General features: G+C 38.3%; 1 protein-coding gene across 1 annotated transcript in view; it reads right to left on the reverse strand.

The window, feature by feature from the left end:
- Positions 1-5,564: 5,564 nt before the first annotated feature.
- Positions 5,565-27,822, reverse strand: part of SLC2A13 (solute carrier family 2 member 13) — a 381,073-nt gene continuing 358,815 nt past the window's right edge. The window contains exons 8-10 of the mRNA XM_045465179.1: positions 17,313-17,434; positions 17,047-17,199; positions 5,565-10,692 (exon numbers count right to left, since the gene is read on the reverse strand). Of these exons, the coding sequence (XP_045321135.1) occupies positions 10,466-10,692; positions 17,047-17,199; positions 17,313-17,434 (502 nt within the window). The 3' untranslated portion in view covers positions 5,565-10,465. The remainder of the gene's footprint in view (positions 10,693-17,046; positions 17,200-17,312; positions 17,435-27,822) is intronic.

A 27,822-nucleotide genomic window follows, 5' to 3' on the forward strand; every position in this document is an offset into this window, starting at 1 on the left:
TAAAAGAGTGAAGATGAACACTGCATCTGACTTCTCAGAAACCAAATCAGCAAGATGAGAGTGGAGTGAAATATTTAAAATGTTGAGAGAAAAAAAACCCACCGACCTTGAATTCTGGATGCTGCAATATTATCCTTCTAAAGTGAAGGAGAAGTAAAGACTCTTCTCAGACAAAAATTGAGGGAGTTTGTTGCCAGTTAGACCTGCCTTGCAAGCAATGTTAAAAGAAGAAAAGTTTTTCAGAGATAAAGTGATACAGGTGAGAAAGTTGGATCTGCATAAAGAAGAGCAGTAGAGAAGGAATGAGTGTATAGGAAAAAGTTTTATTTTTCCGATTCTTTATTGATTGAACAGATAACATTTTGCTCAAAATAATAATAGCAAAAGCAACAATGTATTCAATGTATGGCTTATGTACAAGTGAAATGAATGACACCAGTGACACAGCGACAGAAGGAAAGAATTAGGAATATTTGACATTCTAATATACTTGCATCACCTGTGAGGGAGTGGAGTTATTTGAAAGTGGACTTGGGGGCATCTGGGTGGCTCATTCTGTTAAGCATCTGACTTCGGCTCAGGTCATGATTTCATGGTCCGGGTTCGAGCCCTGTGTTGGGCTTTGTGCTGACAGCTCAGAGCGTGGAACCTGCTTTGGAGTCTGTGTCTCCCTCTCTCTGCCCCTTACCTGCTTACACTCTGTCTCTGCCTCTCAAAAATAAATGTTCAAAAAAATTGAAAGTGGACTTGAATTAGTTGTATATGTACATTGCAAACTCTAGGGCAACCACTAAAAAAAGTGAAAGAAGTATAACTGCTATGCTAAGAGAGGAATGGAGTATAATATGCTCAATGAAAACCACAAAAGGTGGCAAAGTAGAAAACAAAAATAGGAATAGAGAACAAAGGCAACAAATAGAAAACTGTAACAAATATGATAGATATTTCATCAGCTTAAATATCAGTGGTCTAAATACACAAATAAAAACCAGATTGTCATTGGATCAAAAATAAGACCCAATTATATGTTGTCTTCAAGAAACCCACTTTAAATATAAAGATGCATGCAGATTAAAAGTAAAGGGATGGAGAAGGATATACCATGCTAATATTAATCAAAAGAAGGTTGGAGTAGTTCCATTAATTTCAGCAGACTTCAGAGCAAGGAAGCTTATTAGGATTCCGTGGATTAATTCATAAATGTAAATTTGGGCATGTTTTTGGAAATTACTGATTATTTTAGACTTTAAATTCCAACCCTTACACATTTACCTCTACATGTTATTTATCAGTTTTATCCAGTAGTTATGTTTTAGTTTCTAAGTCCATAACCAGTGACCCTGCAGGGGAAAAGAAATAGAAATTTTTAGGTAGAGGCCATTATAAAATTTTCCATGATAAAGTTCATTATAAAAAAATATATAGTAGTTGTTAAAAAAAGGACCTTGGAACAAACTTACCTGTTTGTTCTACCTTAATAGAAGTTACTTTACTTCCTGTGACTCAATTACTTTCTCATCAATACAATAATGGTAATGTACTTTTTATATAGGGTTTTGTGAGGATAGGATAATGTATATAAAGTATGTAGTATATAAGTGTTACTATTATATAAAGAGAATATAGAAATAGTGTATTATAAAACATGCAAATTCCACCCCAATCTTGCTATCCTAGTATTTAATGATTTTTGTTAATAGATTTTTCCCTTTTTAAAAATGTTTATTTTTTTAAGAGAGCGAGAATATGTGCAGGCACATAAGCGGGGGAGGGGCAGAGAGAGAGAGGGAGAGTGAATCATAAGCAGGCTCCATACTTAGTTGGAGCCGGATGTGGGGCTCAATCCCATGACCATGAGATCATCACCTGAGCTGAAATCAAGAGTTGGACACTTAGCCACCCAGGTGCCCCCTCCTTTAATAGGAATTTAGCTATTTGTTAGCTGATTCCTTTTTAAAGTGATGATTTCAGGGGCGCCTGGGTGGCACAGTTGGTTAAGCGTCCGACTTCAGCCAGGTCACGATCTCGCGGTCCGTGGGTTCGAGCCCCGCGTCAGGCTCTGGGCTGATGGCTCAGAGCCTGGAGCCTGTTTCCGATTCTGTGTCTCCCTCTCTCTCTGTTCCTCCCCCATTCATGCTCTGTCTCTCTCTGTCCCAAAAATAAATAAACGTTGAAAAAAAAAAATTAAAAAAAAAAAATAAAGTGATGATTTCAAAAATCTATTGCAGTGGTAACCCACACCATGGTGTGCTTAAGAATTACCTGGCAATTTGTTAAGTTCCCTGATCAAAAGCTGAATTTGTGAAATCAGTAGAATGGTAGTTACCACAGGCTGGAGAAGGGGGGATGTTGTTTAAGGGTACAGACTTAGAACTAGGAGACAAGTCCTGGAGAACTAATGTACAGCATAGTGATTATAGACAATACTGTACTAATAATCTTCAGAGTAGCTAAAAGATGGGATTGTTCACCACAAAAAAGAAATGGTGATTATGTGACATGGGAGAAGTGTTAGCTAACACTGTGGTGGTAATCATATTGCAATATATGCATCAAATCAACAAACACATTGTATACCTTATACAGTGTTATATGTCAATTTTATTTCAATTAAAAAATAGTTTCCTGGACTATGTATATCCCCAGATATCTGATTCAGTATGTCAGGTGAAGCCCACAGATTTGCATTTATAACAAACTCACAGGTGATGTCAGTGCTTCTGGTTTGAGGACATTTTGAGAACCACTGTTATAACAAATCTGTTTTGAGTTTACTATCCATTTGTTGGGGGCTCCTGGGTGGCTGAGTTAAACGTCCGACTTTGGCTCAGGTCATGATCTTGGGGTTCATGAGTTTGAGTCCCGTGTCAGGCTCTGTGCTGACAGCTCAGACCCTGGAGACTGCTTTGGATTCTGTGTCTCCCTCTCTCTCTGCCCCTCTCCTGCTCATGCTCTGTCCAAAATAAACATTAATATCCATTGCTAGTATGCCAATATTTTCTTTCATGTAAAAACTTACTCTGCTGATCATCTGAAATTAGTTTTTCTTTTTTTTTTTTTTTTAACGTTTATTTATTTTTGAGACAGAGAGAGACAGAGCATGAATGGGGGAGGGGCAGAGAGAGAGGGAGACACAGAACCGGAAGCAGGCTCCAGGCTCTGAGCCATTAGCCCAGAGCCCGAGGCGGGCTCGAACTCACGAAACGTGAGATCGTGACCTGAGCTGAAGTCAGATGCTTAACCGACTGAGCCACCCAGGTGCCCCTGAAATTAGTTTTTGTAAGTGTAGTTGAAAAATGCATGAATTAAAGGTAAAAAAATACTCTCAATGTTTTGACTGAATTCATAGCATTTAGTATAATAGCTTAATTTCAACATAGCCTCTTAGTGAAGTATTAATATCATTTTTCATTTGGAGATTTTAAAAATAATTATTTTTATTTAATTAATGTCATTTATCATTTGGAGAGAAGTTCAACAATTATTACTTTGGGACGCCTTGGTGGTTCAGTCGTTTGGGTATCCGACTTTGGCTCAGGTCATGATCTCACAGTCCGTGAGTTCCAGCCCTGTGTCAGGCTCTGTGCTGACAGCCCAGAGCCTGAAACCTACTTCAGATTCTGTGTCTCCCTCTCTCTCTGCCCCTCCCCTGCTCATGCTGTCTCAAAAGTAAATAAAAACATTAAAAAATACATTATTTTTAAGGCTGAGTGTGGCACCCAATGCGGGGCCTGAACTCATGACCCTGAGATGAAGAACTGAAATGAGATCAAGAGTTGGACAACTGGCTGAACCACCCAGGCATCCCTCAAAAATTTTTTTAAATGCTGGATATAAATGATAGGTTACTGAGAGATATTCTAAAATTGTTTCTGGATTCAGAGATCACATATACAGAAATTGTGTAGTCTCGTTAATCTGGAGACTATGAGAATGTGTTTTTCAACTGTGCCCTTCAGGAGAATGTCCATGGGAAGGAGTCTCGGAGAAAGCAAGAAGGACGTCAGGCTAACCAGCCATATCTGCTCAAACCATTCTGGTTGGCAGAAGCTTGCCTGCTGCAAACAGCCTGTATGACATATGTCAAAGAAGCTCACGTGCTCCTGTTCTTGGTTGTTCACAGGAAGAGAATTTATAAACACATTGCTTGTGCTTTGCACAGTGTGGCTTTAGCAGCATCAGGGATAGCATGTGGATGATGACACTAAGAACAGTCAATAGTTATCCAGCACTTACTGTATACTATTGGTCTACATGTTTTACATGATTGACTGATGAACCTTCACAATACATATATGAGGTAGTCACACATCCACTTTATAGTCAAGAAGTGGAGCAAGGAGTAACTCAGTAATTTGAGTTACCAGGCAGTAAGTAGAAAAGGCTGGGATTCAAAACTGGAGAATGTGTGTTCATGCTGACTCCTTAAATAATGTACTATATAGGGCTTCATATTTGGAGAAAAATCCCCAAATCAAAAGTTGTCAGAATTTGTGTCTGTAGTCCAGGTTAAAATGAGGTATCTGATTCTTTCTCCGCATGCCTTTTAAGTTGCAACACAGGAAATCTGCCTGGGTCTGACTAGAAGACATTCCAAATGATGACCAAGAGAGGAAGAATATTGGTGTAGTCCATGCAGAGGTCTTGTATCACTTTTTAGTGTGTGATCTTGGGTAAGTCATCAAAATGTTCTGAATTTATGTTCAGTACCCATAAAAGCACTATAATGATTACCCCACAGGACTGGACAGTTAAATGAAGACTTTGGCCACTGACACAGATATGTACTGCATTATTTAGGTGCTCTGGTGAGTGGATCCTTTATGCATATTTATGGGATTTTCTTGGGTCATTTTGACTGCAGGATTTTTACCTTACCTGCTGACATCAGAATCCTTGGTTAAATGCAACTCCACTGTAAGGCTATTTTTTTTTTTTTCTTAAATAGGAGAAAATCAAATGTAATTTTGTGTGCATAGAGAAGGCACACAGGAGAGTCCCCTCCACTGTAAGCCTCTGGATTGATCTAGTGTTTTCAGGGGATATCTTCAGGTTGTTTCTATAGTTGGGCTCAGGATGGCACACCCTAACTATGGAGATAATTCTAACAGCTGCCCAGATCAAACAATAGATAATTCTTACTATTTAAAAAAAAAATTTAAAAGCTTCAGTTGGGGAAAAATGGCAATGGAGAGCTATACAGTGCCAAAAGGAACTGTCATCAGGCCATCCGGCAGGTATATTGTTTTCACATACAGAGCAAATACAATTTTTGTCAACCTGACGTAATGGTTTATGTTACAACTTGTTTTAGCAACAAACAGAAATAATATTTCAAGGGCTCCTAAGCACTTCGTTTTACATTTTATATTTACTATTTAGAATTATTCCTTGGAACAAATTTTAGGTATTATAAAATATTTTTTTAAAGATCGAGTTTACCCATGATCAAAAGAGATAAAAAAGTATTATTCAATATGTGGAGCTTTGTAGATGCCTTTGCTATGTCTAGATCCTAAAATCCAAGGAAGAGAATTAAAGAAAATACAAAAGTGCAAGGGAGATAAATGAGTAATGAATTGTCTTAACTTTTATTTGATTATTTTCATTTACAGTTCTGGCACTGACACTTTTTTTAAAAAAAGATTTTAATTTTATGTAAAGATTGAACTTCAATAAAATAACTTAAAAAATTTACATATACATCACTAAATTTCCATAAAATATACAATACTTTTGATACAGCTATAGGCTAGAATGACTTTGAAGGAAATGATACATATTCATAATTTTTGAGACATCCCATATGTCACATATGTAAGAATAAATATTTATACTGAATCTTCTAAGACATGTGAAGTATTAAATACTATATAACATGCACTCAAATTAAAATATACATTTTGAAATACATATTTTAAAAGCATAAAACTTTTGATTTAATCTAGATGTACATTAGAGCTTCTAAATAGAAATTTGAACATTTATTACAAATAAAGATACTATAACATCAAATAAGATATAGTCCAAAAGCCGCTAGGAACCAGTTTGGACATGTAGAATATAAATTTCTACTTTGGCTAGAGTTAAGTCTCATCTTTTTAACCTTCAAATGAGATGGAATGATGTTAAATTTACTAAAATTTTAAAACTTTACAAAAATTGGTTTTTAAGTACTTGTAAGCTGCATTCCTTTTTCTCATACTGATATGACAAAATCAAACACATGAACTTAAGAGTGTGAAATAAAAATCTGAATATTACTGCTAACTGAAGGTAGTTACTGAACATTTCATAGACCAAATCACTCAGTGCAACAGACTGTTTTATACATCCGAAGTAAAGATTTATAGGAATTATATTGTTTTACACTCACAAGCAAGTTATGAGGATAAAATTCTGTCATGTACTTCTGAACATCATTAGCACACTTACAAAATATCTCTTTGATGATTATTGGCACACAAATATTTCCTTCTCTAAAAGATAATGTAAAAGTTGGTAGCAGTTACTTGTTTTTAAAATGATTGCTATTTGTGGAAAATAGCAATATTTCTCACCCAGAAGAAGGGAATGTACTGATAACAGATACACTGCTACCACTGATCACTTGATCCAATTAGCTTAACATTACTGTACACGAGGCTAAGAAAATTGATAGAAAGTGACAGAAAACAGGACATTAAAATTAATCTAGAGAAGAATTCTGAGTCTTGTCATTGTCAGCAGCTACACATAAGCTATAATTTTATCCGCTATTTAATACATTTTGCTATAAAGCACGTTGTTATGAATTCTTTGCTAGTGGCCTGATATTTTTTTTTCATTTGTAGTTAGGAAAAGATCTAAATTTGGTACTTGAAAACTTGTTGCAACAACTGGGTAAATGTAGACTGTTAGGTGCTAGTGTAATTTGAGATTTTATAACCAGGAGAATGGTTAAAAAAAAATTTGATTATTACAAAACATCTCAATAATTTTATTGTTCTGAACTATGCTGATGAGATAAAACAATCCTTCCACTCCTCCTTACTGTATTACAGTACTTGTAAACGGTTAGTGTCATTAAGTTGTGAGACTTTCTTAGAGAACACATGGATAGTATTTTGTAGAATATTCTCCCCCAAGGATCTAGGATTGTAATACATATCAATTTTACTTTCCAGTAAAAAGCAAAAGCGTAGGTTGTCAGTTACATTTTTCCTGTTCATTCTCCCTCTGGATAATGGATTTTGAAACTATAGTAAACAACTTCTAAATTCTTTAGTGGAATTCTCATTGTAGGGTGAATAACCTAAAAAATAATGTTTAGAATCTTCTACATGAAAATGTAGTTCAGTGGTAAAATATTATTATGAAAAAGCACTTGATGATAGCCATTACCATCATAGTATTTTCCATCAGGGAACTAATTACTGCATATGGCTGGGAACAAAATTTCAAATGAAAATATTACCTTTAAAATTTAGTTTTCATTTGGATCTTTTACAAATACATTAAAAATCATGTTTTGGGTAATTACTGACTAAGGTGCGACAGTCAAAATTATTAAGAATGTTTGTATTGAAGAAAATTATTAATGACAGATCTTTACAATTTATCTGACTTCACGTTCAGCCCTGTGTTCAGGTGCAGATGGAGGGTTCTATTCTCTTGAGAGCAGATCTCATCAGCCACCAAGCTAAGCCTCAACTAGGAGTTATGACTTGCTCTGCAATGTATTCCTGAAACATAATACATGTCTATTGAATTTGCAGCATGCTTAGAAGGACACCTATAATTTCAGTTAAAAGCATGATGCCCAGTCTGTTTTAATATGGTAGGTCAAATCATACCATATATAAATTGTCCTAAAAATATATATATTTGATGATATTTCAAACGTAATGTTTTCAAGTTGATAGTGGTAGCCAAAGATGCTAGGAACTTAAAAGGTACATAATATAAAAAAAGTTCAAATACTTAATTTTTAATATACTAGAAATGTTCACTGAATCTAAAAACAACACCCTAGTTGTATAAGGTTTCTTTTTAAGTAGTTGTTTTTAAAAAAATTATAAATAATCTTTATACTATGCCATTCTGTCTTATACTTCCAAGATATGGAATACTGTCTTTATCACTATATAAATAACAAATAGTTCTTTAAAGGAGAGTTTGAGGAGACGAGGGGAGGAGGACTGTGGCTAATTTTCCCTGTTTTTATGTGCATTTATGGATATAAAGTTCAAAGTGCCATTTGCTCACATCAGGGAGAACAGGCCATGTTCTGCATTAGGAGATAATAAAAGTCCAGTCGCTCCTTTAATAATAAGGTTACTGTGCATTCAGCCCAGCTGAGTATATAAGCATATAATTAAGGCTATGTATACAATAAAGAGAAGAATTGAGGCAATTATTTGGATAAATCAGAAAAATATATTTTTAGAGAGCACTTTAATTGGTCCAAATGCTTTTTCTCCCCATATTCTGATTTTGCCACATAATAGCTCATTTTCCATTTCACTTTCCCTGTGTGAAGTATTACACAGATAAGAAATTTCTTATGGGATAAGAAATATGAATAACTTTTTCTATTAAATCACATCTGCTTTTCTGGGGGAAAAATCAATACTAGTATCCCCTTAGAAATCAATTGTCAAAGCACCTAATTCAGGGAAAAAAACTCTCTAAAATAAATTTTTTTATTGTATGAAATGATCAAAGGGACCTTTTTTTTTTTTTTTTTTGGCTGAAGGATTTTTAGGCCAGTAAAGTGACATTTTAAAAGCACGCTTATCATACCCCTGGTGGCTAAGAGAATAAACCTCCTTGGCTACCTTTTCAGTTTTGATAATAGTGACAGGAATAAGCCAGACTTCCAGCGAAGACCAAAACACCTTTGGGAGACTGGCACAAACAATGAATTTAGAGATAGCTATCTTTTCAGTCCAAAGAGTGCCTTATTAGATGCTTAGAGCCATATTAAAATGCATCAAACTTAAGATTCATTCATATTTTCACTGGAAGTAGCAAGTAATTTTGTATATCCTGTGAAGTTCTTAAGAACAAAAAATAGGGATCATTGATGAATGAGCATAAGAACCAATGAACACTTTGCAAAGACACTGCAGAAATGTATGCTATATTAGAAACATCAATCTGTTCCAATAGAAAATCTCAATTTTTAGACAAGGAAAAAAATCCAAGCCAAGTATGAGAAAAAGGAAACACCCACAGACAAATCTATGTATCTTTTCTTTTTTGGTAAACTGTCAGGGAAAATGAGAAAAGGGTGTGCAAAATAAAAACAAATTTGTGCTCTTAAAGTAAAAAAAGACAAGTACTATTAAGTAACGAAATGTCATGATTCCCTTATGAAGAATTAATAAAAAGTTAAGGAAAACGTAAGTCCCACTATTTACTTAAACATCAATATAACAGCAGCATTCTCTGTCACTGATTTTCTTCCTTTCTTTTTTGTTTCAGAAATTATTTGATTAAAAGGGGAAAATAGTCTGCTAGCAGCTATTTAGAACAAAAATGAAGGCACAAATAGTAGGGCTCTAGAGTCGATGAGTGAAGGCGTGGTGAGTATCAGGTGATTTTGGCATGAACAGAAACCCTGAAATACACTTGAAGACACGGCACTGTTTTGCGTTTATAGGTGCATACTTAAGTGACTAACTCAATCAGGGATCCATAAAAATTTTTTCTTTCTTACTTTCTAGCAATAAAATATACTTATCAAAACTTGCCAGCTTATCTGTGCAAATGTATACTTATCACTGATGCAAAAAAATACGTATGAAAATAAACCCTTAAAGACCTGCTTTTCATAATGTTCCAAAGGTCCTGTGCAGAGTCAGTTTCTCAAGAGCTCTCAAGATCTGACTTGGAGAGAGAGACCAAAATGTGGAATCCAAAGGAGATAAGGACAACCATGCCTCTGTGGAGGCACTTTTGAATCTGCTGAAAGCTTAAATGGAATTTACTTTCTAATAGTTGATCACAGATAAGCTACTTGTCCTTAGGGAAATTTAGGGCCAACAGGTCATGTTTTGACAGAAAACATCCCTGGATCATATCCCAGAATCCTTCTTCATAAGTATATCATACATATACGATTCAGCTAGTTTAGCACTGACTCTATTGCCACTAATAATTATATATGGTCTTAGGAAAAAAGGATACCACTGAAGTCACTGGATACAATATTCATTTTAGACTATCTCAGGAAGGATTTACATACATTTGTTCAATAATTATTAATTTAAAATCTCTAAATATTGTTTCACATTTCTGCTTGTGAAAAAAAAATGTCATCATGGTTGTATCTTCCTCCTAATCAAATATTCTAGAATATGAGGTCATTCAAAACTAGACTGTGGAAAGAACCAGATTAAAAGCAGGGCAGTGAGGTCACCAATTGCTGCTTTTGTTCCCCAAGTTTGTTTAAATACCTAAATATTTCAGCAGCTGAAAATTATTCCACATCAGAAGCATCGTTGTCAGAAAGATGATAGTTACTTCCCTTCACCCGAATATATTCAATATATCTCCCTTCATCAGAATCTGAAGCGCCACATGTACATAACCTGTTGTCAAAGAGTGATTCAATTTCCTCTAATTTTTTCCCTTTGGTCTCAGGAAGACAGCCATAGATGAAAAGGAGTCCCACAGCAGCGAATCCAGCATAGAGGAAGAAGGCTCCTGCAATGGAAAATAATACGTATGTATATGAATAGTCCTAGGTTGGAAAGTGTACTTGATTTTGATTTTTCCTTCTGGTCAATCATACATAACTGTGGTCTTACATGGAGGCAAAAAATAACTACTGGCCTGCTTTACTCTTACTATTCTAGCTCTATGAACATAATACAATTTACCTTTCTAAGCTCAAGTTATACAATGCCCAACTCAAGAAGAATGATAAACTGAGTTCAGATGTAACTTCTGCTTTGAAGTCTTTCTTCACTTCCTTGGCTAGAGATCACTCTTCTCTCTCCTGTGTACTTTTACAGCACTTTGCTGAAGCCACCGTCATAACAACCAAGAAGTATTATGTGCATGCATTTGCGTCTGTCTTGTCTACTAGAATGGAGGCACTTTGAGGGAACAATTTTTTTCTCATTTATCTTGTACTTCTAGAATCACATACATGATGCCACTTCTGAGTTCATGATTCAGTGGAGTACATGGCAACTTATCTTTCCAATCTCTCATGCCCAAAGTTGAGAAGTCAACCTTGACTGTTTCCTTACCCTCGCATCCAACATCCAATCTGTTAGGAAATTCTGTTGGATCTACCTTCAAAATACAATCCAAATATGACCACTTCTCGCCATTCCACTGGTATCTCTGATCTAAAGGCAATCTTCTCATCTGCACTATCGCAGTGGTCTCTTACCTAGTCCCCTTGTTCCTTCTCTTAGACCACCAAGATCCACTTGTTTTGGTCCATGGCACTTCTCACCATCTGGCATACTATAAAGCTTACTAATTTGTTTTGTTTTCCCCAACTAGAATATAAGTTCCATGAGATCAGAGAATTCTGCTTTCCCCTAAGACTATGCATGCCAATGCAGTATAAACACAAAGACCTAAATAGTACCTGGTTGTGTTACAATTCTAAGTGTAAATACAGCAAGTCTAGATGGATGAGACATATGTGACTTGTGTATACTCTCTACATATTTCCAAGATGGTCTTTCTTATATAATTCTCAATTTAAATATAAGAACCTTATCACAGTGGAGTTCCTGCCTAATTTAAGGTGTTCAATTGAGATCATCCTGGTAATGGAAGATGATAAACTAATGTGACAAATGGCAGAAAGGATATCAGATTGGGAGTTGGAAAATCTAGGTTTAAATCTTGTTGTGTGACTTCCAGTCATTTAACCTCCTCTCTGTGCCTCAGTTTCCGTATCAAGTAAAAAAAAAAAAAAAAAAAAAAAGATGGTTTCTCAGCTATTTTATATAATTATTTATTTTTGAGAGAGGAAAAGCGGGGGGGCAGAGACAGGGGGACAGAGGATCTCTGCACTAGACCGCAGTGGGGCTTGAACTCACAAACTGTTGAGATCATGACCCGAGCCAAAGTCAGATGCTCAACCGACTGAACCATCTGGGTTAGGTGCTCCACTCAGCTGCTATTTTAGTTTATAATTCTATAAATTTTACAACCCCAATCAGGAGCAGGCATAGGAGAGATGGTTATGAGATGCCTGAGAGGGAGATGTGCTCTCCTGTTTCGGTGTCAAAACTGGTCTCCTTAAGGACTGAGTCTATGGCTTGTTTGTATTTGGGTTCCCAATGCTTAATATGGTGCCTGACTCAATAGAGCATCTAGAAATAAGTGTGCTCTTGTTGACTGCAAGCAGATCTGAAATAAAGGGCTAAACTAGACAAAGACATATTTCAAAATCAAGCTGTAAGCAAAATAGCATAGCAAGCAGTTAAAGAACTGAATAATATTTTCCCTTTCTGATGAATCATTACAGAATGGGAAAGACATTAGGAAGACTACTTTTTAAAAGACAGAAGTAACCATTCCAGGAATAAATACAGAAACAATCTTGGGAAGGTTCAAGGAAAACTGGAAGAAAAATGCTGCTGAATTGTCCACCTGAAAGAATCTGCTTGGTGGGACGAGGAGTCATGAGAGAACTGTAGGGAAAAAGAGGTAAATTACAAGATTTAGAAAAAATACGAAAGGGTTGACTAAATCATGGCATAGTTTGCTAGATTAAGTCAAGGAGCTGGGCTTGTGTAAGAGAAATGCTCTTTGTTTAAAAACACAAATACAGGCGTCCTTTATTTCATTTGTTTGATTCATGTTAAACATTTCATACAAGCGTGTATGTATTTTTTATGTCTTATACTTAGTAAATAATCAGAAAATACTACTAGGTCATCTGGGATGCATGGCTGAGTGCTACAGTGACAGGAAGGTTCCGTGGCTCTGTAGACAGTGTGGATCTGAAAGTCACAAAGTGATGCAGGCAGACTCCTGGGGCAGTTTCTTAAATTCTCTTGACCCTGCTTTCCTCATCTGTCTAATGGGGAAAAAACTGCTGTCCTGCCAAACGGCAAAGAACAGAAAAAAATGTATGTTACATGCCTACTAGAATTCTGGAGGTTAGCTGCCAAAAAAAAGTAGTATTACCAAATGCATCTAAATGACTATGGAAGAAGGGTTGCTATTAGAGATAGAATAGAACAAGATTAGTAGGACTTAAAAACTGGGAATGTTTTCATGAAAAGGGTGATGCTGAAAAGCTAGCTCTTGGATGATGCTAGGTTTTGGAGGAAAAAAAAAAGCAGATGAGGTCCTGTGTTTGATTACAGATAAGTAAAACTTGTGGTGGAAGAGAAATGGAATTGTTAGCAGGGAGGGACAAAGAAAGGATGGTAATCATGATGACAATACAGAAAAAATAAGTGCAGATGGTAAAACACTTTAGACTAAATCAGGCTGCTAAACTCCAGAATCTCTAACAGAGCAAACTACGTTTGGCTTTATAAAATATAATGTTGAGGAAACATTCATCATGTTTCGCAATTTAGCAACAGTGGCATGAATAGAAATAAATCAAATCTGTCAGTGCTCCACCATTATGGTTAAAAACAATTAGATGGAATAGGAAGATTCTTAAAGGCCATATAGTTTCTTGCTTGTGACCCAGATTCCCCATCCAAATAACATCAAAGAAATTCTACTAAAATGAAAGACCCTTGGGGCGCTTGGGTGGCTTAGTTGGTTGAGCGTCCAGCTTAGGCTCAGGTCATGCTCAGGCTCAGGTCATGCTCTCACGGTTTGTGCGTTCGAGACCCCCGCCGGGCTCTGTGATGACAGCTCAGAGCCTGCAGCCTGCTTCAGATCCTCAGTCTCCCTCTATCTCTGCCCCTCCCCTCCCCATGATCTGTTTCTCTCTTTCTCAAAAATAAACAAACAAACAAAAGATAAAATACAAGATCCTTTTACAGAATCTGAAGAATCTAAAGCAGGCAATACCAAAACTGCCCAAGTGGTGAGACCTATGGTTAAGCCACAGAGGCATGGGCCAGCCAGGAAGGCTGTGGCCTCCTCCAAATAATGGCCAAGTCAGTTATGTGACTCATTTTCTTATTTCTCCTTGGAATGCAAGTAGAAAAAAAAACCAAAAATCTGTAATGAGTCTGTCAGGATTGTTAAGTGCAGATATTCCTCAGTTTTTATTCTGAAGGAAATCAATCTTATTAAGAATCCTATATGAAGTTTCAGATTTAAACAAATATTTAATTGAATTATACAGGATGAAGAATCAAAGACCATGTCTGACTGAATTTCAGTACCTCAGTACAGGAACTTTGATACAATGCTTTTCAAGGGATCTATTTAGTAGACTTAGTATTTAGTAGTCACAAGTGCTATACATAAAATGGTATAGTCCTGACATTTTAATGATAAGTTTTAGTAATAAACGTTACTGAATGGGGGCCAAGGCAGACTTGTCTAAGCAGTATAGTTCAGGAAGAAACCAAAATTTGAGGTTTTATGAAATAAGAAAGGAGGCAATAAAAGAAGACATGGAAATTTAAAGAGAAATGCATTGTTATGGAGTATGTTTGTTAAATCATCTATAGAAACATGTGTCTTACATAAATCAGTAACATGTAGGTTAAAATTTAGGTCCAAAGACACAGAAAAAAACTTAGCAAGCAGTAGACCTAATGGACCAGTGTGTTGACATACTAGAAGCCTGGCTTAATGCAAAGCAAAAACTTCTAACTAGATATATAAACAATATATGTATTTTATTATATATAAGCCATATATATATAATAAAATATAAACTGTATCTATTCAAATGGAAGTAGAGTTGACACAATTCACATTAGCTTCCGGTGTACAACATACTGATTTGACAACTATGTACATTATGCCATACTCACAAGTGTAGCTACCATCTGTCACCACGTATCACTATTACAATACCATTGACCATGTGCCCTGTGCTGTACTCTTCATCTCCATGGCTCACTCATTCTGTAACTGGAAGCCTGTACCTCCTACCACCCTTCACCCATATTTGCCCAACCCTCACCCTCCTTCCCCTCTGGCAACTGCCAATTGGTTCTAACTGAATATTTCTCAAAGAAGCCTGGCTATGTATGCCCTATTTAAATTTTATTTCTGTTGCCTCCTGTTGTTGAGGCTGCATAAACTGAAGGAGGAGCTTTGCTAACAAAAGTCTTGCCATGTAGACTTTTAGTATTTGGTCTACAACTTAATAAAAAGAATACTTCCTTGGGGTGCCTCCCTGCGTGGTTCAGTTGGCTAAGTGACCAACTTTGGCTCAGGTCATGAACTTGCGGGCTCATGAGCTTGAGTACCACATCGGGCTCTCTGTGGTCAGCACAGAGCCCACTTCGGATCCTCTGTTTCCCCCTCTCTCTCTCAAAAATAAACAAACAAAAATACTTCCTTGGGATATTAGCCTATATTTAGGTCTTTAAGAATTCCCTAAAACAAACAAAAAAATGAAGCATTCTCGAGAACTAGCAAATATGGGTAAATATTTATCGTATAAATACCTATAGTGTCAGAAAGATAAGTTTCTGAATTTATGTAAAAAACTTTAATCGCCAATGGGATAAAATTGAATATATGAAATATGTATATCCATTTTAAAATGCCAATGCATTTCCTTTTTTTTTTTTTTTAATTTTTTTTTTTTTCAACGTTTATTTATTTTTGGGACAGAGAGAGACAGAGCATGAACGGGGGAGGGGCAGAGAGAGAGGGAGACATAGAATCGGAAACAGGCTCCAGGCTCTGAGCCATCAGCCCAGAGCCCGACGCGGGGCTCGAACTCACGAACCGCGAGATCGTGACCTGGCTGAAGTCGGACGCTCAACCGACTGCGCCACCCAGGCGCCCCTGTTTCTAAATTTCTAAATGTTCACTGGGAGAGACAAGAGTTTTATAAAGATAATAGGAGTTAATACTAATACAGTATGTTCAGGAGACAGGAAGAATAGATTTGTATGTTTCCTCATATTCAAAATTCATCTGTGTATTTATTAATTTGACAAACACTTCTGAGGGCTTATCAAGTGAAAAGGAGGCCCTGGAAGATACTGGGAATATAATGGCAAACCAGGCCTAAGTCCTGGCCTAAGCTCCAGTGATTTATGGTCCAACTGTGGGACGTGTGTGTGTGTCTGTTCTTGCAAAAAGGAATGTACATGCCCAGAGCATGGGATGGGGTGGGGTGAATGATGGGGAAGGGGTCAGAGAATGGTCTAAGCAACAGACACTCCATATACATACAGAGACTTACAGGGACTATCTTGGGATAGTCCATCGTTTAGAATCCAATTACAAACTATTGGCTCATAGACAGTGAAGAAATTCTCTCGCTAAAGAGAAAATCTTTTCACTTTAGTTAAAAATGGACTTGAAGTAGCTTCCCAAAGCTTTTTTCCTGAGTCAGCCACATCCTAATATTGTTTTGAGTTATGGTCCACACATTTTCACATAAACACTTCTGTCAGGTTTATGCTTTTGGTAGTGGTAAGTGCTGGTCCGGGCCGACACTGAAATTACCACACCGTAGCCTGAACAGCATAGATAATCTAGTGGAAAGCATACATCACAGCACGACCTTTGGGGGAGCTACCTGGACATGACTGTCTCCATCATGAGACATCTTCAACATTACCCCTTAGATTCCCTGCCTGCATCATTTCTACCATCTTCTGTTATTTATGTTTCTTCATTAAAATAAAAGCCTGCGGTGAAGATTTCCAACTGGGGCGATAGCTAGGAGATGTTTGGGTTGTATGGGGTGAGGGCTATAAAGCACTGAGGGATGAGCAGCCATGCTGCTTAGTAAAGAATTACTCTTCTCTTTCCCTAGGTTCATTTCCAAGGCCTTTGGGGAATGAGAAAGCCACGTAGACATACTGAGTATAGCAAAAATATAACCATCTACTCTTTTACACCCAAATGATAGTACATATAAAAAGAATAGGAAAAATAAAAATGAAACTATAGATGGAAAAAATATTCTCTTACCATAATATGTGAGGTACTCTGCTGTGTGTAAAAATGTCAGTGAAACCAAAACGTTGAACATCCAATTTATTCCAGATGAACATGCATTTCCTGTACTCCTTGCCCAAAGGGGATATATTTCGGAATTCACCGTCCAAGGCATTGGTCCCATTCCTGAGAAAAATTAACATTTTCAGTAAAGTAGTTTATAAGAAATTTGAAAAAGAGTAGTTTGTCTCCTTTAAAAAGAGATAACTTTAACACAGAAACACAAAGCCTTTGTTTACCAGGTGCGAAGAAAACAAGATATAAAATAAGGCCCAGAAGTGCAGTCCAGGAGTATGGCGTAGGGCAGAAATTGTAAGCCCAAAATACTTCTTCCGTTTTGAATTTGGTTTCATTCTCACACCTGAAAAATAATGACATATTAAGTATTAACTTAATGTTTTAGGGTATAGTCGCAGAAATTCAATGTGCTCATCTTGAATGTTTTGGAAGTTCCTTAATGTCATTAAGGAAAAGGGTCCATGATGTTTTTCTTGAAAAACAAATTAAGATTTAAATATACAGGATTACCTGTGAGGCTCACACAGAACATTTTAGATCTGAATATAATTCAAGAGAAAAAGCTGTGTGTACAGCTCAATAGCAAAAAAAAAATTGTCTAATTAAAAAATGGTCAGAGGATCTAAACAGACATTTTCCTAAAAGAGATACATAGTTGGACGACAGGTATATGAAAAGGTGTTCAACATCACTAATCATCAGGGAACTACAAATCCATAATCAAAGAAGTTGAAACCAAAATGAGGCATCACCCCCACCTTGTCAGAATGGCTACCATCAAAACGATAAGAAATAACAAGTGCTGGTGGGGATGTGGAGAAAAGAGAAAACATTTGTGCACTATTGGTGGAATGTAAACTGGTGAAGCCACTTTACACAACGGGATGGAGGTTCCTCAAAAAATTAAAACTACCGTATGATTTGACAATCCAACTTCTGTGTATTTATCTAAAGAAAACAAAAACACTAACTTGAAAAAAACACATGTGCCTGCATGTTCACTGTGGCATTATTTACAACAGTCAGGACATGAAAGCAACCTAAGTGCCCACTGATGGATGAATGGAGACAGAAAACGTGGTGTGTGCAAACACACCACACATACATAGAGGAATATGATTCAGCATTAAAACAGAAGGGATTTTTGCCATTTGTAATCACATAAATGGACCTTGAGGCCATTATGCTAAATGAAATAAGTCAGAGAAAGACAAATACCATATGATCTTATATGTACGATCAAAACAAAAAAACCTGAGCTCATAGGTACAGAGAACAGATCTGTGCTTGTAGGGACACAGAGTTTGGGGTGTTGAAATGGGTCAAAAGGTACAAATCTACAGTTACAAAATAAGTCATCGGATATAATATACAGTATGGCGACTATAGTTAATACTGTACCACATGTCTGAAAGCTAAGAGAGTAGGTCTTAAAGGTTCTCATGACAATAGACATTTGCAAATAATATAAGGTGATGGATGTTTAATACCAAATCATGTTGTACACCTGAAACTAGTAAGTTATAGGTCAAATATACCTCAATTAAAAAACACATTGTATTTTATACCCACTTCATAGAAGTCAGACATGATTTCTAGTTAGTTCTTGAAAGCCATAGTAACACTTTAAGACTACTGAGTGTCAGTAAGTTGTGGTAGAAAGACGTTAGAGTTTGCAGTCAGGACAAGATTCAAATCTTGAAACCAGATATTTTTTTTTTAAAATAGAAAAAGAGAGAGGGGGGAAAAAAGAAACAAACAAAAAAACCAAACAAGTGTGAGTGGGGGAGTGGAGAGGGAGAGACAATCCCAAGCAGGTTCCATGCTGCCAGGGAAAAAAAGCCCAACATGGGGCTTGATCCCACGACCATGAGATCGGGACCTGAGTCAGGATCAAGAGTCAAATCGACTGAGCCAACCATATTCTTTTTTTTTTTTTTTTTTTTTTTTTATAAAATGGGGATAATGCCTTACAGGTAATTTTAAGGATCAAAGGGTCATTTGTAAGGAAGTGATAGCATAGATGTGAGCAGAGAACAATGCTTACATCTGATTCCAACTAACACTTTCCCTTCCTGCTAGGTGCCCTTACTTATGTCTCAGTCACTCCCTGATGACTTTGCCTCCTAGTTCTATTGTGAAGCAAAGTCTCCGCTGGTCTTAGACTGACTCCCAAGGTAAAGAGTTGTAAGTTCAACTTAATTAAAACTGGAATTTCCCAAAAAGACATAACCAGCCTCAAAAACATTCTTGCTTCCATTGTCATTTTTAGACTAGTATTCCACCTCTGTCGACCTCTGTGTTTGAACCTCAACATCTAAGCCCTGTCCTTGCTGTCATAACCCTGACCTCTGTCATAACCCTCCACCTTGTCTTCATGATTTGGGTGCCTGGTCAGTCATATTCTCCACCCCCTCACATCCTCTGCCACAATCATTTATTTTTACTTCTGGCCCATATAATACTTTGGCTTCATAGTTCTTTAGCCTCTGAAACTGCAGAGAGAGCACTCTGTAGTTTGCTTGATTTGGAACTATTTTACTTTAAGGTCTCAGAGCATTCCTTTTCTGATAACAAGCATTTTGTTTCCTCTTTTCCTGTAATTTCCTCCACACCCCCCAAAAAATCTTTAGATTTTAAACTCTTCTTAGTATTCACTTACCTTCACCACTGGGTGGGTAGAGACCATGCCGATACTCTTTGTTGGCCTCTAGAATCCACCTTTCTTTCATCCATGCTTACCTGCCATTCTATTTCAGTTTCCAGCTCTGTGCAGTGGGAATTTAACTGCCTTCAATAACCACTGGGCAGGGGCACGTGGGTGGCTCAGTCGGTTAAGTGTCCGACTTCAGCTCAGGTCAGGATATCGCGGTCTGTGAGTTCAAGCCCCGCGTCGGGCTCTGGGCTGATGGCTCAGAGCCTGGAGCCTGCTTCCGATTCTGAGTCTCCCTCTCTCTCTGCCCCTCCCCCGTTCATGCTCTGTCTCTCTCTGTCCCAAAAATAAATAAACGTTGAAAAAAAATTAAAAAAAAAAAAAAAACCACTGGGCAAAATTATGGAACCACGCTGCTTGGTTCTATTAAAAGTTCATGCTAGGGGCGCCTGGGTGGCGCAGTCGGTTAAGTGTCCGACTTCAGCCAGGTCACGATCTCGCGGTCCGGGAGTTCGAGCCCCGCGTCAGGCTCTGGGCTGATGGCTCAGAGGCTGGAGCCTGTTTCCGATTCTGTGTCTCCCTCTCTCTCTGCCCCTCCCCCGTTCATGCTCTCTCTCTGTCCCCAAAATAAATAAACGTTGAAAAAAAAAAAGTTCATGCTAGGGGCACCTGGGTGGCTCAGTCGGTTAAGTGCTGGACTTCAGCTCAGGTCATGATCTCATGGTTTGTGGGTTCGAGCCCTGCATCAGGCTCTGTGCTGGCAGCTCAGAGCCTGGAGCATGCTTTGGTTTCTGTGTCTCCCTCTCTTTTTGCCCATCCCCTGCTCACCCTCTGTCTCTCCCTCTCTGTCTCAAAAATAAACATCTTTTAAAGTCTTCTCTACTGAATTCTCTGCTTCAGAGTAGACGTTCAATAAACTTTGGTCAACTGTTGCTTCCATTAATTAAAATATTTAGTACTATCTTCTAGTACTGACATCTTTTCCTCTGCTTTCCCACTATGAATTTGGGTTCTTCTTTAAGAAGAAAACTGAACCTACTGAACCTCTGTTTTTCTATATTTTCTTTCAGTTTCTTTCAGTTCTTCTCCCACCTCCATTGGTAACATGTCTCTTCCCTTTTCTAAGGACCTGCACCTTCTTCTTCTTTGCCTTCTGTCTCCTCTGGGGTCACGTTCCATCAGCAGTCTGTCTCCTTCCACCATTTTCAGTTTCTTCTGACTTGAACCTTCCCTTCTATTTACAACACACAAGATCACTGCTACTCAGTTGTTCAAACCCTCTCATATTACTACTACTAGTTCACCTGCAATTATAGAGAAGTTTATACTGGTGAATTCTACATCCTCACTCCCCACTCTTATCTTCACAGCCCAGCTCGCCCATCCACCTCTATGCCAGTGGACTCCTGCTAGGCTCTGTTTTCCTGAATCTGCTCACCCAAAAGTCTGACCCTCAGTCAGTCCCTTCCTCCGTCCTAACCTCCAAATTCCTTTATCCTGCCTTGATTATGAGATTCTTTGATTACTCTCTGGTGGTATTTGCTGACAACCCTTTTTCTTCTCCTTCCCCTTTGCTTTTACAGTTGTATCTCCATCTCTCCATCTTATCTCTCCGATGTATAGGTCTTCATTGCTTTTTGAACTGTATCTTCCTCCCTCAACCGCTAAATATAGGTGTTTTCTAAGGTTCTCTTGTGGGGCCTGTCCTTTCTCTCTTAAACATCTCATCTAATTTTATTTTAATTATTTTTTAAAAGAAATGCAGATTGCCACATGCAGTGCCTCATTTGGATGTGTGTGGAGTCTTGGAGTCTTGACTACCCTACATTCTCCTATGAATGGACCTTGACAGGTTGTTCAGAGTTTCTAACAGGTGCGCAATTCCCATATACCCTTGATGGAAGAACAGCCCTCCTCTATCCTGGAAGGTCACCCTCTTTGAGTGCACAACTATAGGAGGGGTGCACACAGAGCAGTGAAGGAGGAAGGGGATATCGCCTAGCCAGCTAGATCAGCCAAATCAACCCTGGTGACCAATGGGGTGACAGATGTCACTGCCAGATCACCCTCACACCCTCTCATCTTAGAGATTTATGATCTCCATATGATGCTCTCTGATAGGTTATTCTAGCACTAACTTTTGTCTCCACTAATGGAATCTGGGTATCTGCTGAATATCCACTATTCTTGCAGGCTGTTGGAACATTCAATGTGATGATGCATACTGAGGGCTTAGCACACTGCGTGGTAGGCAGTGTATGCCAGTGCCTCTCATGACATGCCTGTTTTCGATGATACCACCATCCTTTGAGTTGAAATGGGTTAAACTCTTGCAGTTAATCTTCAATGTTTTCTTCCCCATCTCTCTTTAAATCCTCTATACTGTGAAGCCCAAGTAAAGAAGAGTGGCGAAGACTATGAGCTCTGAGACTGGCATCCTATGTTCAAACCTAAGTTGGGACACCCAGATTTGAAGCTGGGATGTATGTGAGCTAGGAACTTAACTTTTAAAAGCCTGTGTCCTCATCTGTGAAATAAGGATTCTCCTGACAGCCACCTCAAATAGTTATTTTGAGGCTTACCTGAGATAATGGATGCAAAGACCTTCACGTGGTATGGGTAAGAATTCACGATTATACTCCTAGACATGGTTTCTTGGATCTGACTCTTCTTTTCTATTTGCATCAAGACCACCCTAATTCAGACTCTGAGTGTGTGTCTCCTCACCTGCATGCGTCTCTACAGCAGACTCTAGAGTGGCCTCCCCATGATTTGTTTCCTGATGTTCATGCACTCCTCCAGTCCTCTCTCAGTGTGGGAGTGACCTGTGACTTCTTTCTAACAGAAAGTGTCAAAAGTGACAGGACACATGTGACTAAGTATGTAAGGACAGTGCTGCTTTGCTGAAGTCTCTCCCTCTCTTGCAGGTACAGATGCCACCCATTCACCTGTCTGAAATTCTTTCTTCTCAATGCATTTTCATTTTCCTCATTTACGTCATTATCACAGAAGGGCTCTATGTTGTCCTATCTGAAGAGCCTCTCTTTTTTACTGTCCTGGACTCTCCTCCGAGGCAGCGCAGCGCAAAGGTTAAGGGCACAGGGTCTAGAGTCAGGCCGCATGGTTTTGTACATCAGTTCTGTTACTTAGCAGGTGTATAACCCTGGGCAAGTTGCTTAGCCTCTTTGTACCTCAGTTTTCTAATCTGTAAAATAAAAGTCCCTAAGAAAGTCGTTATGAAGATTACACACAGTTGATAACTGCGTGGCACAAAGAAAGTGACTTAAGTGTTTGCCAAAAGAATAGCCAGTTTTGTACCCCCCACCCTTGTTTTCCTAAATCCCAACCTCTAGTTCATATTAGTATTCTCTATGGACATAAATGAAGCCTTTGAACTAAACTCTGAGTAGAAAACAGCAGTAGAGATCTCCTGATCAATAATCCTTCACCTTCATTTCCCACCAATAGTCTTCTGAGTTCTGAAGATCTTAAAATGAGAAAATAAGAGAGGGGATGAGGAGAGAGAGGAAAGGAGAAAAGATAAGCATGCAGGTTGCCGGGGAGGGAAATTCTTACAAATACTCAAATCACTAAAAATCACTGAAAAATTCTATTCACTATTTCATCCATTATTATCAAAGTTACTTGCATGATCTATTTTTCTGGAACAATGGGCAGTAGCAAATTTAGGGTGGGCTCTGTGCAAGGTCTGATGTAGCTTTTCACCATTTGGCCGTGCATGTGTATGTGCTTACAAAAGGCGAGTGACTCCCTGTAATCCTGGTGCTGATTTTAGGAAACCACTGCAGGCTCTGACTTGGCAGTTACACACTCAGCAATACGTAGACAGCTAATGACTAAGACTGTGACATCATCTGACCTTTAAAATACAAACACTAGAAATCCCAACTAAAAGATAAAAATGTATATTCCAAATGCTATTGCAAAATACCCTGTTTTCCTGGCTGAGCGAGTGCCGGTGGAAGAACATAATGCTCCAGAGAAAGAACAAAAAATACTTTGACATCAGTGTGTGGGTTGGGATTAGAAAGAGTCATGCACTCTGATGGGACACCTCACCACATTCTAGAGCAAAACCAGGAAATGGACTACAATAGCAGGAGCTGCGCAGAGGCCACTGCAGTGGACAGAGCAGCAGAATCCTGTAAGCAGGTGAAACAGGTCTGACTTTGCCAGACTCTGAGAACTAACTGGTACCAAGAGCATGACTAGACTGACACCTGATACACAGACCGCATTAACGATGGATTCGCTGTTCCAGCCATCGAACCCACAGTGCTTCCTTTAATGACGCATCTAGAAATCAACAGCTCTCTTGGAAGGTAGAACAATTCTCCCTTGCCTACTCGACACCCACTCTAAAACCAGTTCAGATGTATAGAGCTACTTCTGCCTGTATTGTGTGTGTATGTTGCCTCTCCATCAGATATCCAAAGGAACTAAGTGGTGCAACTGCTTTGCCACAGTTAACCGTAAGCAACTCATTCCATGCTTTCTCTACAGCACACTCTTTCTGTATTGCTCCTTTATTCACTGTGATGAAATGAACTGCTTCATGTTCACACATGGGGGATGCGAGAAAATACAAACCTGTATTTGAATCGCAAAACTTCAAATCTTTTTATCCAATCCTAATCACTGAGAAACCTAGAGAACTTTGTCTCCCTCCCAGATTTTACTAAAAGATGTAGGATTTTGGAGAAGAGAAGCAAAAGCTCACTATGGTTTTCCCACAGTGACACATCTACCATTCTTCTACAGGGTTTATCACACAGGCTTTCCTTGCTGGTTCACTACTGAGCAGTGGGAGTGAAGAAGCATGATGCCGTCTCCAGTTCCTGATGTAGGTCTGTGATTTCTTTGAAGAACATCATTAAGCTATCATCTCAAAACAAAGTGGACAACCCTGAGAGTTAACGTGAATAGTTTTTTATAGTAATTTATAATCTGGTTCTACAGGGATAGTCTGAGCATGGTGGTAGAAGGGTACCTAGAAAAGGACGGAGTATCTCCCCTTCGCTCTTGTCTGAGGAGAAATAAACACAATGCCAATCACTCAGAGAGCCAGGATGATGTCAATTTACAAGCAACCCAACCCGTGAGAAATTTTAACTTTCAGGCATCCCACCAAAGCAACAGGAAAACTTACTGTTAAAAACTTGACTCATGGGGTGCTTGGGTGGCTCAGTCGGTTGAGCGTCCGACTTCAGCTCAGGTCACGATCTCACGGTTTGTGAGTTCGAGCCCCGCATCAGGCTCTGGGCTGATGGCTCAGAGCCTGGAGCCTGCTTCCGATTTTGTGTCTCCCTCTCTCTCTGCCCCTCCCCCATTCATGCTCTGTCTCTCTCTGTCTCAAAAATAAATAAACATTAAAAAAAAAACTTGACTCATTACTTTTCACTTTGATTTTTGTGTACTAGCATAATTCCTACATAATAATCCAATATGAAATAAACTTCTGTTAAGGGTGGCAACATAGCATTTAAATTCTAACACACATATAGTTGAGTAATTTTAGAAAACTATGGTTCCCTAGCTTGCAGTATGTAGACCAGGTTGAAGATCTTGGCCTTACATGATTTTCCATTGTCTAGCCTTTTATTTTTCCTGTTTTTGTTTCACAATTTTCCTGCAGAGGACTGTCACATAAAGGCAAGTTGAAAAAAAATAATCAATTTTCTTTTGTTATCATTTTCTGATGAAAAGAAAACCTTTAAACTTATTGAGATGAATCACAGATATGGGAAAATTTCAATAGCATTAGATATTTGGAGCTCAAAGTCTCTTTTTAAATGAATTAGTAAAGTTTTATTTGTATATAAAACATGGCATCTAAACCATTTACCAGTATGTTGGCTAGCTTATATACCCTAAGTATGGGAAACAGATGGACAGAATAAGAGTGTTACCAAATGAAAATAATATTTAAAGTCATACAGATGCAGTGACATTGGTGTAGTCTCTAATTCTAGTAAGAATTTAAATTGATATAATTTCCTTTTGGAATGAAATCTGGAATGAAATATTCTTAGGAAATTTTCTTTAAAAAAATTTTTTTTAACATTTTATTTATTTTTGAGACAGAGAGAGACAGAGCATGAATGGGGGAGGGGCAGACAGAGAGGGAGACACAGAATCGGAAACAGGCTCCAGGCTGCTCTGAGCCATCAGCCCAGAGCCTGACGCGGGGCTCGAACTCACGGACCGCAAGATCGTGACCTGAGCTGAAGTCGGATGCTTAACTGACTGAGCCACCCAGGTGCCCCTCTTAGGAAATTTTCTAAATGGAAATACATGCTGAAAGATACTTCACTATACTTTTATTTACCAGGAGCTTAACACAGATAAGTAATTAGAAACAACAAAAATATTTGCAATGAAGGGTAGTTAAGTCAATTAAGGTACAACGTGACTGTAGAGAATAATGTAGGCATTAAAATAACAATTAAAAGTAAGCTGAGCTAAATTACAAAGGTGGGTTTGAAGATTAAGTCTTAGATCTAACTTAGGTTACTTTCGTTTTGATACCAAATTGGCAAACGAACAGTACAATGAATGTCTGCACAATCAAAAACAGAAATAAGTGGATGTGGTCCCCAGTTGGCTCTCTGGTTCCTCCCAGACTTGTGCCCTGAAGTTCTGTGGCCAATGTAGAGAACCTGCCAGGTCAGAAGAGCCCTGAACTCCGCCATGGGGAGAGTCTACATTAGTGTTCAAGTTTCAACCCCATTTCTGTGTAAGAAAAATTTCCCACTTTCTTACTTCATAAGAAAATACTTCATCATTCTTTTTCCTACTGCATTATTACACCGACAGCAAGTGGTCATGGTCTACTTTGTAAAGATTACCTGGCAACATGGAAAATACCAATGAACTTGGCAGTGCGGGAGCTATCAGTGATATAAGGTTATATGAATAAGAATAAATGGGAATATGGAAAACTGGGAGGAAAGAAAAAATCTGTTATGATGATGACTGCTTTCACTTTTGAATTTATAGTTGTGATAATGTCACTTTGACAAGATGGGAGCAACTTTAACAACTCATGGACAACTATTCTTGCGCCTCTTTTTCCATTGTTTTGTTTCACTCTAAATTTTTTCCTATTGTAAAGGCAAGCATTAGAGCTAATGTTATTAGCCATTCTCCTGCTTCAACTGGCACCAGAAGTAAGGGAACTCTTGCCTTTGAATTACAAACCTCCTCCATGATGCTGTTCCTTCGTATCACCCCAAAGGCCTCAAAGCTCTCGTTTCCGTATTTACATTCTTCTATTAGCACACTGCTTCCCTTCTTAGGAGTCTCACAGTGCCTGCCTCTGTCCACAGCTCAGGACTGCCCCACGTGCAAATGCTAGTGCTGTGCTGCACAAACTGCCTGCCTGGCTAACACTATGTTTGGCACCAGCAGCCGTGGCATAGGGTAGATGCTTCATACCAGAGAATGACTTGACAAAGAATTTATATTCTCTATCTCAGGAGGTCAGAATACGACCAATTTGAAGTGAATAGAGCAATACAGAAGTGGAAAGACTCAGAGAAGGTAAGCAGAGGCCATGAGAAGGATCATATCATTGTTAGTGATGGGGGAGTGCAGAAGAGAGAGGCAAAGAGCAGACTACCACCAATCTGATGCATGGTATTCTAGATCTTCTTTCTTTCTTTCTATTTTATTCTCTTACGTTCCTGGGTAACTTTACCATAAAACTTCCATTAACCAGGAAATCTTGTGTCTCTGTTCTTCTCAAAATGAAAAGTTCTAACAAAATGATGGCTATGTTCTAAGATAGAGTACTGATCCTGATTTTCAATCTGTAAAATCCTACAGGTCCTCAGAGAGTGTATCACAATGGCCACACAGCTCTGTTCTTGCAACAATGTTTTTTTAAATACTGAAAATATGATATACAATATGAAGATAACTCTTCCCCGTATAGGCACTGTGGGAGATGCTACTCTTATTCCAACTATGCTGTACTCTGTTGCTCATATATTTTCTGGAGTTTCTTTTGGATCATATTCAGAATCTACTTCTTTGTCACTCAAGACAAATTCTCT

This window comes from Leopardus geoffroyi, chromosome B4 (genome assembly GCF_018350155.1).
Source record: "Leopardus geoffroyi isolate Oge1 chromosome B4, O.geoffroyi_Oge1_pat1.0, whole genome shotgun sequence".
Taxonomy (NCBI): domain Eukaryota; kingdom Metazoa; phylum Chordata; class Mammalia; order Carnivora; family Felidae; genus Leopardus; species Leopardus geoffroyi.